Raw genomic sequence first — 16829 nt, forward strand, 5'->3', positions numbered from 1 at the left:
CTAGGGCAGTGGAGCCACTGCTGTAGCAGTATGGATGCTTAAGAGCTCTATAGCTCTGTGTGTGCTCATGTTGTACTCCACATTTCCCAGGTGGCCCCCAAAGCACTGGTACTCCAGTGTTTCAGCTGGGGCACCTGCTCCCTGGGCATGGTGCTTGCTCTAGCTTGTACTCAAAAGCTGAGGTTTTTCCATGTATACTAGTGTTCCACAGCCTGGCCACTGTGCATCAGACACAGTGCCACTGCTACCATGAGGATTCCTATGAGACTGACTTGGCACTAAAAAGGAACCCCTCAGGAAGGCTGTGACATCCTCTATGGGAGAAAAGAGACCAGGATGATTCAGGAGACTTTTATCATCAATTACTCCAATAACTTTCCCCATTGCTGTAGACACTCACAGCTTGGCTGGGGAGCACTTACGAAATCTTTGCTAATGCTGACCTCAGCAGATAATGTAAAAGGCTCTGCCCTTACTGGAGGTGGGGTTGCCATTCTCCATGGAGCTTGTACCCTTATATTACCACAGATGGGGTCTTTCCTCTCCAAAACCAATCTGTAAAGTCTGAAACACATGACTATTTTCCCCCTGGCTGTCCTGAAACTCACTTTGTAGATCAGAGTGGTCTCAGAGATCTGACTGCCTCTGCTTCTTGAGTGCTGGGATTAAAGGCATGTGCCACCGCTGCCCAGCCACATGACTATTTTTTATGTCCAAAGCAAAACAAAACAAAAGTCAAAGAAACACTACCACTAAAGAAACAGTAATATTCTAGTAGTCAATAGCCAAAAAATGAAAACGTATGAATTTTTGAAAAAAAAAAGGATAGTTTGGAGGAAGTTTAAATGAGCTAAAGAATAATGCATATAGACAATGAAACCAGAAAATCAATACAAAAGCAAACTGAGAAGTGTAACAAGGAAATAGAAAATCATAGAAAAAAAAAACCTAAGCATGAAATTCTGGAACCAAAAAAACCATAATGACTATAAAAAATTCAATAGAAAGAATCTACAAGAAGATTTCTACTTCCCATGTAGATTAGATCCATGTAGATTAGATCCATGGGGACTCTTAGGGTCCTCATTGCTGTCTAGGTTCTCTGTGTGTATGAGTTTGTAGAAGCCAAAAAAGTAGGAAAAGGCCCACGAGAGAGGGAAAATCTTTTGGGATTTAAGGATGGTAAAACACAGATGATGTGAAAGTGAAATGGAGAATAATGGGAAAGAAAGGTTTAAGTGGGGATGGAGGCATGGAGATGGGGGAGAGGAGTAGGTGTGAGGAGGGTCAGTCATAATTAAGAATGTACAATGGAGCTATTAAAAAACCCTGGTATTTTATAAGTTTATTAGAGTTTGTCAGTAAGATATGCCATTTAATTTCACTTAATACATGCCCTGGCATTATGCTTTTGGATTAGTTAATGATTTTGGAATGCTTTAGAAATAAGATTTTTGAATATACATAGGAATTATAGGCATGGCAACTAGACTAAGAGAATTCTGGGAAGAGAAAAGGCAGAAGAAAGTCAGTCACCAAGTCAGAGGAAGCAACATGAGAATGCCTTACTAAGAAAAGGTACTAAGCCATGTAACTAAACATAGACAACAATTATGGCTCAATTTAAGTTGAAAGATCTAGTTATGAATAAGCCTGAGTGGTGCAGGACAATTCTGTATTTTGTCAATTATGTTTTAAATAAACACTGATTGGCCAATAGCCAGGCAGGAAGTATAGGCGGGACAACCAGACAGGAAGTAGAGGCAGGGCAATGAGAACAGGAGTATTCTGGGAAGAAAAAAGCCCATTCCTCTGCAGTCTTGACAGGACACAGAAGAAGCAGGATGTGACCTGCCCTGCTAAAAAAGGTACTGAGTCATTTGGCTAACATGGATAAGAATAATAGGTTAATATAAGCTATAAGAGTTAATAAGAAGCCTGAGCTAATGGGCCAAGCAGTGTTTTTTTTTTTTTGTTAAATATGTTTATTTATTAAGGATTTCTGCCTCGTCCCCGCAACTGCTTCCCATTTCCCTCCCCCTCCCCCAATCAAGTCCCCCTCTCTCATCTGCTCGAAGAGCAATCAGGGTTCCCTGACCTGTGGGAAGCCCAAGGACTGCCCACCTCTATCCAGGTCTCATAAGGTGAGCATAGCCCCAAAATAATCACACAAAATAATCACTGCTCCAAGCAGTGTTTTAATGAATACAGTTCTGTGTGATTATTTTGGGGCTAAGCTAGCTGGGTGGCCAGGTCAACAAAGTAGGCCCTCATGTTACAAATGGTGCCAACATGTGGACAACTGCATCCACATAAAGCCCGAGACAGCTTGGGAAATAATTCTAGATGCAAAATAACAGCATTACGCATGTTTCTTTGGTAGCAGCAATTTCTCAGGTCTGCTCTGCTTGCTAGAGGCAAGCATGCACTCTCATTTGGGATAGGCTTCCTGACTCAGCTTTAGCTGCAAAACCTTGCAAAGGTGGAGTCATCTGGGAAGAGGGAACCTCAATTGAGAAAATGTCATCAGGGGCTGGAAAGACGGCTCAGAGGTTAGGAGCATTTGACTGCTCTTCAAGAGGTCCTGAGTTCAATTCCCAGCAACAACATGGTGGCTCACAACCATCTATAATGGGATCTGGTGCCCTCTTCTCGCATGAAGGCATACATGCAGACAGAATACTGTATACATAATAAATAATTCTAAAAAACAAGGGAGAAAATGTCATCAGATTGGGCTGTAGAAAAGTCTACAGGAACATTTCCTTGATTAATGATTAATTAGGGGTACACAAGAAGGATTAGTCACCCTCACTAAGGGAAACGCAGAGGTGTCACAAAAGAATCCTAACATGGTAGATGGCTTATGCACACATGGTAGATTGTTTAGGCATGGAAAAAATTGAAAAGAAGTGGAGGCAGTATTTAGTATTGAGAGAATGAGTAACCATTAATAGCTTCTATATAATTGCAATATGGTACAACATGGTAAAAGAGAAGATTGGGAATATAAGAGCAGTCTATATAAGGAATAGGAATATTGTAGTTAAGTTCAGAGAAACAGGCCATCAAGATGGTTCAGTGGGTAAAGCACATGCAGCCAAGACTGAAGACCTGAGTTTGATTCTCGGGATTAACATGATGGAACAAGAGAAATGACTCCCAAGAGTTGTCTTCTGATCGCCACACCTGTGCCATGACATTAATGTTCTCACACAGATAAGACACACACACACACACACACACACACACACACACACACACACACACAGATCCAGAAACACACCTCATCATAAAAAAAATTGAACCTAGAGAAAGAATAGAGTGCTGAACTTGGGTGAGGCCATGGGTATGAACACGAGTTATTGGCACGGAAATAAGATGAAAGAACACAAACTTAGAGAAATCACAAAACTATGAAGTTATGATCTTGCTTGGACTCCATATGGACCTGAAGAGTCACAAGGCCCATCTATATGACTATTTATCCAAAGAAAATAATAAAGAATACTTGGGCAACCATGATGTCTATATAAACTCATTATAAGCCACTAGTACAGTAAGATGGTAACTGAAATGTAGTCTGTAATAGATAGAAGACAAAGTTCAAGGGAATTTGTACTCAAAAAGTATTTTTTTTTGTTTCTAATCACCATAATTACTCTCAGTGGCCTATAATTTCAGGACTACAATTTGGTGGAAACTATGCACTATAGATCATAAAGTGCAATTTTAAAGTTCATTTGTCTATTTTGCTTAATTTTAGCGAACATTCAACTATCATGTCTGACCCATAGGTTTTTCAAACTTAGGTCTTAGTGTGTATAAGATTTTATATCTCATTATAAAAGGCTCGCTCAGAGTCACTTATTTTGGAAAGTTGTGAAGATATGATTTCTATACATCTTCTCTAATTTAAATTTATTTTTATTTAAAATTTTTGTTTTTAATTTTTTAAAGTATTCTTTTCATTTAATGTATAGATTTGTCTGCAGGAGGTGTTAGATCCCCTGGAACTAGAGTTACAGACAGTGTGAGCTGCCACATGTGTCCTGGGATTTAAACCTGTCCTTTAGAAGAACAGCCAGTGCTCTTCACTCTCCAGCCCCTTGTTTAAATTAATTAATTAATTTATTTTGCAGTGCTGGAGATTAAACTTGGGGCCTCATGAATAATAGAGAAGCATTCTACCACTGATCCATATCCAATCCAGCCCTGAACTTATTTTTTTGTAGTATTACCTAAACATCATGATCAAACAAATACTCAAGGGTTTTAAGCGAAGTTAACAGATTCATAACACAGAAATAGAAATATTCTAATAAGTAGAATACTCATATAAAATAAACATACACACACACTAACCTATTAGAAGTTCTCAAATATGCCCCACTTTTTTTCAAATTCTATGCCCTAGGTTGATTTCTAACTCTCAATTCTTCTGCTTAAGTTTCTGTAGTGAATATTATTAGTAAACAGTTATAGCTTTGTGTATGTGTTGGGAACATATATGTGTGGTGATGTGTACATATATGTGTGTGTGCAAAGGCCATTTGTAGACACTGGGTGTCCTGCTTTAATAGATTCTCTACCTTATTCCCTTGAGAAAGGTGCTTTCCTTGAACCTGGAGCGTGCCTTCTCCCCATCATCGTTATTCTGGGTGGATACTCGAGCAAGCTCCAGACCCTCTAGTCTCCATTCCTCACAGTGCTGGGAATCGCTGTGCATACGGCTATGACTTGCTTTTCCCCCTCCTCGAGCTGTCTCTCCAGCCCTCCAAGTATGCTCTGATTGCTAAATAACACTGACACTCTACTACAGTATAAACTCCCATTAGTGTGGGCAGCTAGCAAACCTATTTAATTCTGCTCATTCTGTACATCTACTGAAAACCAATAGGAAAAAGATTGAATGATGTCATCAAATTTTTAAGAGACAGAAAAATAATAAAACAATTAACATTATGCAGCAATTTTCTCTGGAGGATCTCAAAGCTTTAATGGGAAATTTTTCAACAGGATTTCACTTTAAGAATACTAGTTTTTTTTTTTAAAAGATACTAGTTTTTTTTTTAAAAACCTATTTACAGTTTCATTTTTATAAAACAAGGAAATGAATATACAAAGTTTAGTGACCTTCAAGTTAACATTGTAGTGCTCAAACCAAAAGAGAGCTTAAGGATTTTCTATTCTTGGACCAGGAACAATGTTCTATAACATTTTGCCTGTGAAAGTAAAATCTTTTGGAAATCATATTGACAAAATTATTGTTTATTACCTACCCACACCAACCCACTTTTGAGACGTGGTCTCATGATATAGCACAGGCTGGCCCAAAGCTTAGGATCTTCCTGCTTCATCCTTAAGTGCTGAAGCTACAATCATGTATGCCCAGCTTGCTTCTCCCTCTCTGGCGTTCATGAACTTACATTAGAGTTATTTTTATGTAGTCTGTCATTAAATCATTTGTGCAATGAGACTATTAAAGGGGAAGATTCTTCACCTTAAGGTCACAGAGGAGCTCACTTTCACCTTAAGTTAAATGCATCAAATTCCATTCAGCTTGCAAAAATAATTAGATTTGGGGAGACATTTACTTATATTGATATTAAGAAAATTTTCAGATGGTGGATTTTATAAAATTCATATTCTTGATATAAACTTTCATCATTGCTCATCTTCATTTTTTTCATCATTCTTTAGCTCTCTATTCTGTTGAGCCACAGTGTACATAGTTGGTAGCCTACCTGGAATGGTGACTACTTACTGGCTCTGAGAATGTTCTCCTTGCTGCTGCACCTGGACTGGACCTGCAGAAAGAGCACAGACTCAGTAATTTAGGGCTTATAATATGGACTGTAAGATAAGTATGCTTAATGGGCAAGCTCCTGAGGATTAGGAGAAAAGGTTTTATTTATCTTGGCTATCACAACATGTTAGTAAAAGTTTATTACATTTTTCAGATATATTTAATTCATTTTTACTTAAAAAAGAATGAGTTCCAGAAAAATATTTAAGGTACAATATTATAAATTGGACAAAGATAATACTCAAAGCAATTTATGTGTATTTGAGATCAGTCCAGGTGGCCCTCCATGTCTGTGGGTTTCATATCTGCAGATTCAACACACTGTGGATCAAAAGGAAAAGAAAAAAAGGAGGAGAGAAAACCAACACAAAACACCAGCACTACCAACTATATCTGTACTGCACATGTGATCTTTATTTCCTTGTCATTATTCCTCATGGAATACAATACAGCAATTATTTACATAGCATTCATATTGCATTAGGTTATAAAATAGTAATAAATAGAGATGAGGGTTGCAGATGTGGCTCAATGGTAGAGCACTTGCCTAGTAAGCTAGAGACAATATAGAGTAGAGTATATGGTTGGATGTACTTAGGCTGTATGTAAGTAGTATATGCCATTTTATTACATGAGAATTGAATATCTTTTGGATTTGGATGTATGGAGGTCTTGATAAGAACTTATTACAGTTATTGAAGGATGACTATATATGAAAGAAATTCAATACTGTATATTCAGTTTTGAATATTAATCCTTAATCTAAAATATTTTGTATGTCTGTACTTTAATAATAACAAAATCAAAGTGAAATTAAAATTGAATATTCTATTGTAATGAATTTTATTATATATGTGATAACAAGGAAAAAAGAAAAATTCTTATCTGTAATATTTTCCTTTGATGGTAATAACTTTTGTAATACTGATTATAATAACTTCTTATAATACTGGCTATGAAAGATTTTTCTAGTGGAAATGAGTTAAATTCAACTCCTTTATTAGCCAGTTTAGGTGTGCATATAATTTGTCAATTAGGGGTTCTTTATGCTTTTATTGAAAAATGAAGGTTAAAGTAGCATATTTCTTTTGAAATTTGCCAAATGGCTGTATTCAATGGCCATGCTAAATGGTACTGCTATTAATTTTAGATATAACTTTATTCAAGGCCCACACCTCTTCCTCCCACTCCACAGCAGCTTGCCCCAGATGGATATATACACAACAAAGAACTTTCTATAGCTTAACACAGTCTAAAGATATATGAAACAGTTTATGAAAGGAATGTTGTAACTTAGGGTAGGTTATGGCTGTCCTTCCCTGAAAAAAGCAAATTGTTAATGTTTAAAGAAATAATAATAAAAATGAGCAGACAAAGGCAATCAGCAAAAACCAAAGCAAATAATGTAAACACACACACACACACACACACACACACACACACACACACGGGCACCATGCACACGTGCATACACACAGCAAAATGAACAAACAATTAAAAATGTTAGTTCTTTTCTTTTGGCCCAGACTGCTTAAGTATTTTTTGGTATAGTACAATGACACTAATACAGAAAAAGAAATTTATAAATTCTTTTATTTACAAGTCTTATCGAAGAACAATTCTGGACCAAATGAGAAAGGAATTAGTGACTTAAATAAAATAAGACATGGAAGAAAATATGAGAACAAAGAAAAGAAAAAGCAGAAAGGGAGACTGAGGAATTAAATGTGGAAAATAAAAATAATAAAGCATAGGCTTACATAAGGGGGACAGTGTATAAATGGAGAATGCTCTACTATTTCTTATTGAAATTCATATCCAAGAAGATAAGTGTAAATAATGAACTTTATGCAAAATAAATAAGCAATTTGCATACCATGGAATGAAAACAAGTGTAATTCTACTACTACAGTCTAACAGAGAAAAGAAACACACACCAACAGACAAATTAATAGACAAGCTTAATAAAGAGAGATACTACATTTGAAAAAGTGACTCAACACAAGAGAACGCTAAAAGCATGGAAAGAAAATCTGGGAGAAAGAAGGAAAAGAAAGAGGAAATGTTGAAAGACAAAACAGCTCAAAGAAGTCAAATGGAAGTCAAGAAAGTCTTCAACAGGATGTGAAACAAGACGTGAAGGAGCCAAACCCATCGCGCAAAGCAATGTTTGCGAGTGGAAAGTAGCTCCTTTGGTCAGTAATAGTTACTCTTAAGTCGTAGCCTCTATTCCTCCAGAGTTCATCTTTAAGCCCTTCCAATCTAGAGTGGAGCTAGTGTATGGATAGAAACAAGAAATTTACAATGAACAGTGCAGTTCAGATGAGTAGTTCAAATTGTCTCATAAAATGTTCCAACAAATTTACACAAAGTCTATTATATACATCTGATAATGTATATAATGGGAATGGTAGTAAAGAACTCCCTGGTATTTTCTAACCAAAGCAAAGCAAACAAAAACATCCTACATCTTTCCTGCTTTCCTAAATGGCTTAAAAATTAACAAAACCCCACAACTGTTTATAATACGTATAAAGAAACCCATATTGCCTTTTTATACCTTAGTTTGGAACCACAAATTTCAAACAGCTCTAGAGGAAACATTGGAGAACGAAACCAATTCAGTTCTCTGAAATAGAACCCTTTATCAAGGTTTGCAAATTGCCAAAAGTAGTGAAATTTTTTCCCATTTATGTTACATTGGCTGTTGAACCAGATTAAATTGGGGATTATAAGATTTTATTTAGTGATTTTGAAAGTATTTATCTAAAAAAAACCTCAAAGAAAGTAATTTTAAAAAATTTACTGTTAATGTATGTATGGAATGACTAAGCTATATAATGTCATATTTATAGTATTTATTTTTTAATAAAATCTTAATAATAAGGTTTTTATATAACATAATATAATAAAATTTAATTTTAAAGGAGTATCAAGTTGAGTATCAAGCTTTATTTCATTTTATTTTGTTACTAGTTTAAAAAGCAGGGAAAAAGGCAAATGTGAAAATTAATTACTCTGAGATTATGGGATTACATTCTAAGGGAAGAAAATGAATGGTTAAATGGAATGTATAATATTATAATACCTATAATTTTATTATTAAAATATTTTATTTTATTGCAATTAACTATGTTATTTTGTTGCAATTAACAGCTGGCTGGTTTTATAGCATAGATGAATGATTCTCCCTTCCACAGGAATTAAGACTAGAACAATGTAAGAACAGTGTATTTATTCAAGTAAATGGAGGAAAAGAAAACAAAGGAGACTTACTGAAGACACAGGTATCCACTAACTCATCAAGATACGAGACATCAAATAATATATTTAGACATGTGTTTACATGTGAAATAGAATTTTTGCTTAAGATCACATTGCTTATTAATAAATCTTAAGATATGAAACAGAAAGAAAAGAAGGACAACACAATAAATGGTAAGGAGCAAAAGCAAAATGCCTTTTTAAAAAGCTGAGAAAAATTTTAACAAGCAGCCACAATCTCTAGAGACAGATAAATTACTTACCTTACACTTAGGTCATTATAAGAATAGCACAGGGTTTAAAGTCAGCTCTTCATTATAGGAGGTACAATTGAAAGCCATAGGTTATAATAACATGAAATGCTACACAGAAATGAAGACTTTTCCAGTCCAACATGGAAAGCTAACTCTTTCGAGAGAAAATTTTAACTTACATTTAATGTAACATGAACAACGGAAGGTGTAAATGTCCAAACATATCAATAACATACAAATCTCACACCAAAAAGGGAGAAACAGAAACAGCTCAATCACTCAGGACACAGAAGTTAAATATGAATATAATTTGTGATACATTAAGGGAAGGCACATCACTCTAATGGTGAAAGATGCATGCATAATGTATAACCATTCATTTATGTCCCCAGCTCCCAGCTCATTCATACATACAAAAAAGGTCCACTAACAATACAAGGAAAGAATGTAGTGCCAAGCTGTTATGAAGAAAGCAGGACACACGAAAGCACAGCAGTGGTCATGTGATTTGAGAGGTGTTCTTCCCTTAAACCATCCCATCACCATGCTCATTTTAAAGAAGCCAGGAAAAGATTCCCTTTCAATGCTGCGTAGCTACGAGCCCCCAGCTTGAAGCTAGAGTGTGGAATTTTGATCACCGTTCCCTGCGATGTCAGGGGCTCTCCAATGGAAGCCAGATGTGTACAGCTAGTTAGTGGGAGTATAAGGAAGTGCAAACAACAAAGATCTCTTTCCTTCTACACTTCACAGAAGGGGGCAGAGGGACTACAAGAAACTAAATCAAAACCATTCCAAGGATAGGTGCATAACAATCTTAGGATGAAAATATTAAAATAAGGATAATAATTGATTGTACATAAATATTAATCCAACCTCACAAAACTAATTCCGTTGCTTCTCACCAGGCTCATTGATATTCTTTCTTCAGAAATGCTACAAACATGGCTCCCATGAAAAAAATTCTGAGCAGTTGTTCAAATGGGGTCAAAAGCAAGAAGAAAATAATCATTTTCTTTGATGAATATAAAGAAAATCATTTTAAATTTTTGCATGACTAATAACTGGACAGTAATCACACTTTAAATTCAAAATTAAAATTCTGCATATTTCCTTAACTATATAATCCAAGAATTTATCTTGTTTGGAAAGATACAATTTAATTTTTTTTATATTGCTTAAAAACAAAAATGTTTATCCATGTAGAAACTAAATTTTCTATGGACTTTGCTGTCAGCAAATATTACTTAAAATATGGGCTGTTCTTGTCAGTAGTAGGGTTACAACAACTTATCAGAAAAAAAGACAAAACCCCTTTGTTTCTGTTATGAATGGCATTACTTAGCTCCATCTGGTTTGTTCTTTTTTTGTGACATGAATTTTTAATTCATGGATGATATCCCAATTTAGTGAGCAGATCTGTGACTGTGATCAGGTAATATACTTTTTCATTTTATTCTGAACAGGACAGAATAGTTTGACTTTTCCTGTAGCGTGGCTTTAGCATTTTAGGTGGCAGGTTCTCCCATAATCTTAGTTTTCCTATGGGAAATATGAAGATTTTTGTGGGGCTCAAAGGAATGAAATGTATTACAAATTTGAAGCTATAAAGAGAGAAGTGACTACCAATAGTGGCTAAGGTAGCGGATTCACTGACAGCTGGAACATACTCTGGGACTATCCTCCCTCTTTCATAACCCTTTCCTCACTAGCTCCGAGGAATTTAAAGGAAGAAAATATTATTTGTGATTAAAGAATTTGGGAAATATTTTTCATAGTTGATATAATCTAAGATGAATCTTAAAGGATGAAGAGCATTTAGATCAGAAGCTTGTCTGATGTCTAAAGGACCAAAACACAAGGAAAGCATTTCTTCGAACTAATTTAGACTATTTCAGGCCTGATTATATGGCCTCATTTTTACATGTGACCATATGGCTATGACACTTTGGAAAGTTCTGGCCAATCCCTACTGAAAATCTTAAAATAGTACCTGTTCATTAAAGATTTTATTTGTATGGTTTCCCCCCTCTTCTTTGTAATTATTTGTATTTAATTAGATTTGTGGAAGTATAACATATTCAACTGAAGAACACAAAGATTTTTGGTTTGTTTAAGACATGAGAGGCAGTAGAATAAAGAGAAACATTAATTGAAGTTTAATGGTTTCCTTTTCCTAGTTCTTTGATGTTGGACATTTATCATTTGGAGCTTTTGATTTCCTTACACACAAAATAAAAAAAGTAATTAGAATAATGTATGTTAGTTAACATGAAAATCTGTTAGTGCTCTGATACAGATTTTCAGTTTATAGGTTGTATGTTGGCACTCTGAAGCACACGAGAATTAAAAATTTCCAACAACTCATGCCATCACCCAAATGACAAGAGATTGTAAGTTTTTTTTTTAAATTAAAGCTTCATAAAAATGTTGAAGGAAAGTCTGAAATTAGTTGTGTAAGGATGAATCCAGTTCTTTGTTGGATGTCTTTAGCCAATTTATCTTCTCTCTATGGGTCATAATTTCTGTACCTATAAAATTAAGATGCTTCTGGAGATTTAAGTGAAGTCAATGTGATTTTTAAGAACTCTAAAACATTTTGAAAAGTCAGGGGTCCATTCTCTTGGATAAAGAAATAAAATTATACATCTTTCTATTTAGTAACCTGTATCTGTCTCCTTTCATTATGAGTTGACAGTATGTGGTATGACAACAAACCACAAAGGAAGAATCTCTTTCTTCATGGTGTGGCATCTTAAAATATCACTCATGTTCAACATACTTTCAAGTTATGACAGTTACTAAACTTAGTCCAAAAATTTAATATTTAATGGATTTAAAGAGGCATTATTATAACATAGTAATTTAAAAAATTTTTTTTTTTTTTTTTTTTTTTTTTTTTTTTTTTTGATTTTTCGAGTCAGGGTTTCTCCGTAGCTTTTGGTTCCTGTCCTGGAACTAGCTCTTGTAGACCAGGCTGGCCTCGAACTCACAGAGATCCGCCTGCCTCTGCCTCCCGAGTGCTGGGATTAAAGGCGTGCGCCACCACCGCCCGGCAATTTAAAAAATATTTTAAGATTTCCATTTGGTCTTCTTTGCTACTTTAAATACACTTTTTTTTCCCTGCAAGGAAATCTCTATGCTTTGACAGATTCCCAAGGGAAATGGTGGCAGAAGCAAGGCAAAAAAGATCACTAGAATAGATCAGCCTTTTTTTATTTTACTTGTAGAATCTGGTGATTCTAAGAAAAATTTCTACTATCATTATCATTAAAGATCTAAAAAAATTGTTTATCTATATGTGTGTTTTTGGTGTGTACAGTCAATGTGTCTTGTGCCTACAAATGCTTGAAGAGGTGTTGGATGCCCTATTGTATACTTATAGTTGGCCGTAAGCCAATGGATATTGGTGTTGCAAACCAAACTCAGGTACTCTGGAAGAGCACCAAGCGCTCTTAGCTTCTGAGCCAACTTTCCAGTCCCCATTCTTTGCTCCTTATCAGATACTATATAAAAGGAGTACTTTAAAAAATGTACGCACACATTGGCATGCACACATACACGGATACACACACACATACACACACACACACTTGTGTACATACACAATTGGCCATTGAATTAACCAACTGCCCATTTAACATTCCTAACGAGAAACACAAAATAAAATGGTTGGTCTAAGAATATATATATCTCCCTCAAAATTAAAAATTTCTCCCTCACATTTTTTACTTCTTGTTTAAATGGTGAATTAAATGGTATACTCACTTAACAGTCATCACACTTAAAATTATATAATCACAGGCAAACTCTCTCTTTCTCTCTCTCACACACAAATGCAAACATGTGTGTGCACATGCACGAACTCACATGCATCCATAACTAAATCCCTGAAGTCTAAGTCATTTGCTGATTAAATATGTAAAGCGAGAATACTATCTATCAGCAATATATAAATTTCTATAGGCACAGAGTAATTTTTATATGTAAAAATGTTTATAAATTGTTTTCAGGGGACAATCTGTAAATTTCTCAATGTAATAACAATTTTTTAAAAGATTTATTATTTATTTATTATGTATACAACATTCTGCCTCCTTGTATGCCCGCACCCCAGAAGAGGGCGCCAGATCTCATTACAGATGGTTGTGAGCCACCATGTGGTTGCTGGGAATTAAACTCAGGACCTCTGGAAGAGTAGGCAGTGCTCTTAACCACTGAGCCATCGCTCCAGCCCCTGTAATAACAATTTTATCATCTTAAATTTCACTGAACTTGCTTATATCCAACGTTTCAATCAAGAGTTTTTTTCTTTTTTTCCAGGATTGACTTCTGAATGAATATGAACATGTTGCAGGCTCCATAGATGGTGAAGTGAATAATGATCACTACGAAAGCCAAAGCTGATTGATATTTGCTTATAAATAATCTGATGAGTTTTTCTGTTATTAAAAAGAACACATTAGTATTATAGCACATATAGAGCATCATTATGAATAAAAACCAAATAAGAAAATGTACATGACTTAAGGAAATATGTATTTCATTAATGATGAATATTTTTAAGTTGTTCCTAGATAGTTTAATTCTAAACTCAAGAAATTCTCAATGACTTATAGTAACTGCAAATCTCAGACTGGTCTCCCCTTGCTATCAACATTTCTGATTTGTTGTTCTGAGCAATTTATTTCATTTTAATATTGATGCATATATTCACATCTGTATCATAGTGTGCTCATGGAGATCAGAGGAAACCCAAGGTATTGGCTTCTGTCTTGTCTTGGTTGAGACAGGGTCTCTTGTTTGCTGCTATATATGCCAGGCTAGCTGGCCTGCAAGCATCTGGAGATTTTCCTATCTCTCTCTTCCATCTTGCTGTAGGAGTTCTGGAATTAGAGACTTGTGTCTGGCTTTACACAGGCACTGGGGATCTGTTTTCAGATCCTTAGAGCTACCCCACAAGTATTTATTCACTGATTTTTCTCCTAAGCTTTATTCTTAGAATTTTAATGTTGATCATAGCATAAAAATACTAATACTGATTATATTATGTATTATGGCACCAATGAAAAATTTGATGAGTAAGGATTTCTGAGTATTTATGACATTGTATCTCAATATTCAGGTTAATAATTATTTTGTAAGGTAACTTGTCTTTATTTTAGTGGCTTTAGCTTTTACTCATACAGACAAAAAAGGTTTGTGGGCAGCATGCTACAAGCTGCTTAGTGGAGGTATGGAGGTGCTGGGAAATTGAGCATGGCTCCTAGAGTTGATGGTGAACATATCTCTGCCATGTTAGAAAGCCAAAAATAATAGTATATGTGGGGTGAAGCCTGAGAGCCACAGCTGCTGCACTGGGCCTAGCCATGCTCGCTTAGCATTTAAAAAACTCTCCCAGTCAGAAAAGGATAACAGATGTGCAATAAAGTCACATCCAGATAAAAAGAAAAAGAAATAATTCAGACAAAAGACTCTAATTGGGTCACAGAATGTTTAAAAAATATATGTAGGCTTAAGAAAGAAGGAAATGGGTACAGGCAGTTATAGAAAGAAATAGTTTAAAAAATAAAACCAAATCTTTATAAAGAGACAGTAAAAGTAATATAAAAAGGCACTAAAAGAAAATACAGACCACCTGAATTATGTATACTATTGTGTTTTCTTTGAATTTTTAACTGTTAGTGAGATAACTGCAGAAAAACATTTCATTGTGGGATTGCTAAGCTAAACCAACATAAAGGTATCTTCAAAATTTGTGTCTAAGGATATGTTGTTTGAGAAAAGAGGTTCTGCTTTTGTTTCCACAGAAGATGAGATTCTGTGGATTCCTTCCAGGCTAACATGGTTTGATCAAATAAGACCCCGAGAGTTCATCAATGGGAGCAACATCCAAAACAGCTTCAACACAACTGGCAGAGGCTATGCAGCCTCAAAGACCACTACAGCCAAGATTTAACCAGAATTCTATTTTCTCAGGATCCCCGTAGGATTACCATGGTCCTCAATCAGCAAAAAGTAGTATAGAAAACTATGCCCAAATTCCTAAAATAGTGTTTACAAATGTTTGTTTTCATTTAAAGGTGGTTGGCTATAAATGATTAATGGTCATAGTCAATCTCTTTCTTAAGAAAAAAGGGGGATATAATATAGAAATGCTAAAGGTAGATTATTAAATCTACTTTAATCCCAAACACAGCTGTCAATCTCAAAATAGTTTGCATTGATATAGATTTTGGTTTATTGATACAAATTTAAGGTCAATTTTGTTTTACTATACGTATATTTTTACTCTTGTTTAAGTTATTATGTTTATGCAGCTATTTAAAAATGCAATGTATATTTAAAATACAAATTAATAGTCATCTATGTTAGTCAAACTTATAGTTACATTAGTTAGGTTTTCTAGATATGACAGATATATTTTAGATGAATAGGTAATCTTTAAACACTTCAAAGACCTAGAGAGTATGGCATTTAAAATGTTTTAAGGACTTTTCTTGACAGTGAACCAATTATTTCAAGATGATAGACATTGAAGAAGCTCCTCATGGGGTTTGCTCTCAATATGGCAAGGCTAGCCATTTGGGCCAGAAACTGCTCTTGCGTGGACTGATCGTATACTATAAAAACTGAACATGCAGGACTCCACAGGAGAATGACCACTAAACTTCGTAAAAACAAGGCGAAATGGTTCTTCGGGGATCCTGCTTCACAGAAAAAACTTTCGGACATTCTGCAGGACACAGAGCAAAGTGAATGACAAACTGCCAATATAGGTGGACAGTCTTTCAAATTTCCTGCTTCACTGAAAAGTCTGCCAGATACTATCGGCCTATAGGCTGAAGATTTGGAGAACATTGGTGAGCTCTTCCCACCAACGAAACAGAAAGGCTATTTCTCCCACCCTCATCACACCTTATGTAGTTTTCTTTTTTATTCAAGTTCTTTGAAAATTCACTTTGAATAATTAACTGTAGCTTAATAAGATATAGTCAAGGGAGAGTCAGAATGAAAATGAATATAGAATTTCCTATGGGAAAAACAAATGTTTGGCATAGTCCAGACAATACACTTTTGGGTAAAGCTTCATTATACACGCCTTATGCTAGAAAAGGAAAATCTGGTTAAGTAAGAAAATGGACATTCCTTTTTCTGCCGTATTGTTAAATATAGGTTTGTGTGTAGTTTGAGCTGTTTTATCACACTTCCATTCATTATCTTGCAAAATTAGAGTTTACTTCATCTACTGCTGGTTCTCTTCTCATGCTTGTGAGGGTTCACGTTTATAACTCAGTCTCAGGATGAGCAAGATTGGATTATTTTAGATGTGAGTGAATTTCATCTTAGTGTATTCTGTAGGTCCAAGGAAAGATGCTTTTCTGATCAGCCATAGCTCTAAGATAGAACGCTAAAGCACTAATTCACATGGATAGCATAGTATTCACTTATTGAACAACAGTTTTTGGCAGGGAGTAAAACATGACTAAGACCTAAAAAGACCT

At 35.2% G+C, this 16829-nt stretch overlaps 1 protein-coding gene across 15 annotated transcripts in view; it reads right to left on the minus strand.

Annotated features, from left to right (window-relative positions):
- Gphn (gephyrin) overlaps positions 1-16829 on the minus strand; it is a 343860-nt gene that overhangs the window by 89143 nt on the left and 237888 nt on the right. For 9 of the 15 annotated variants that reach the window (XM_041658068.1, XM_041658065.1, XM_041658069.1 and 6 more), the window contains one exon: positions 5768-5810. In XM_041658068.1, the coding sequence (XP_041514002.1) occupies positions 5768-5810 (43 nt within the window). Of the gene's footprint in view, positions 1-5767; positions 5811-8019; positions 8083-16829 lie in introns of all 15 variants that reach the window. The other 6 variants (XM_041658063.1, XM_041658061.1, XM_041658056.1 and 3 more) reach the window with 1 other exon arrangement.

This window comes from Microtus oregoni, unplaced genomic scaffold (assembly GCF_018167655.1).
Source record: "Microtus oregoni isolate MIOR12 unplaced genomic scaffold, Mior012 000009F_ref0000495, whole genome shotgun sequence".
NCBI classification, from domain to species: Eukaryota; Metazoa; Chordata; class Mammalia; order Rodentia; family Cricetidae; genus Microtus; species Microtus oregoni.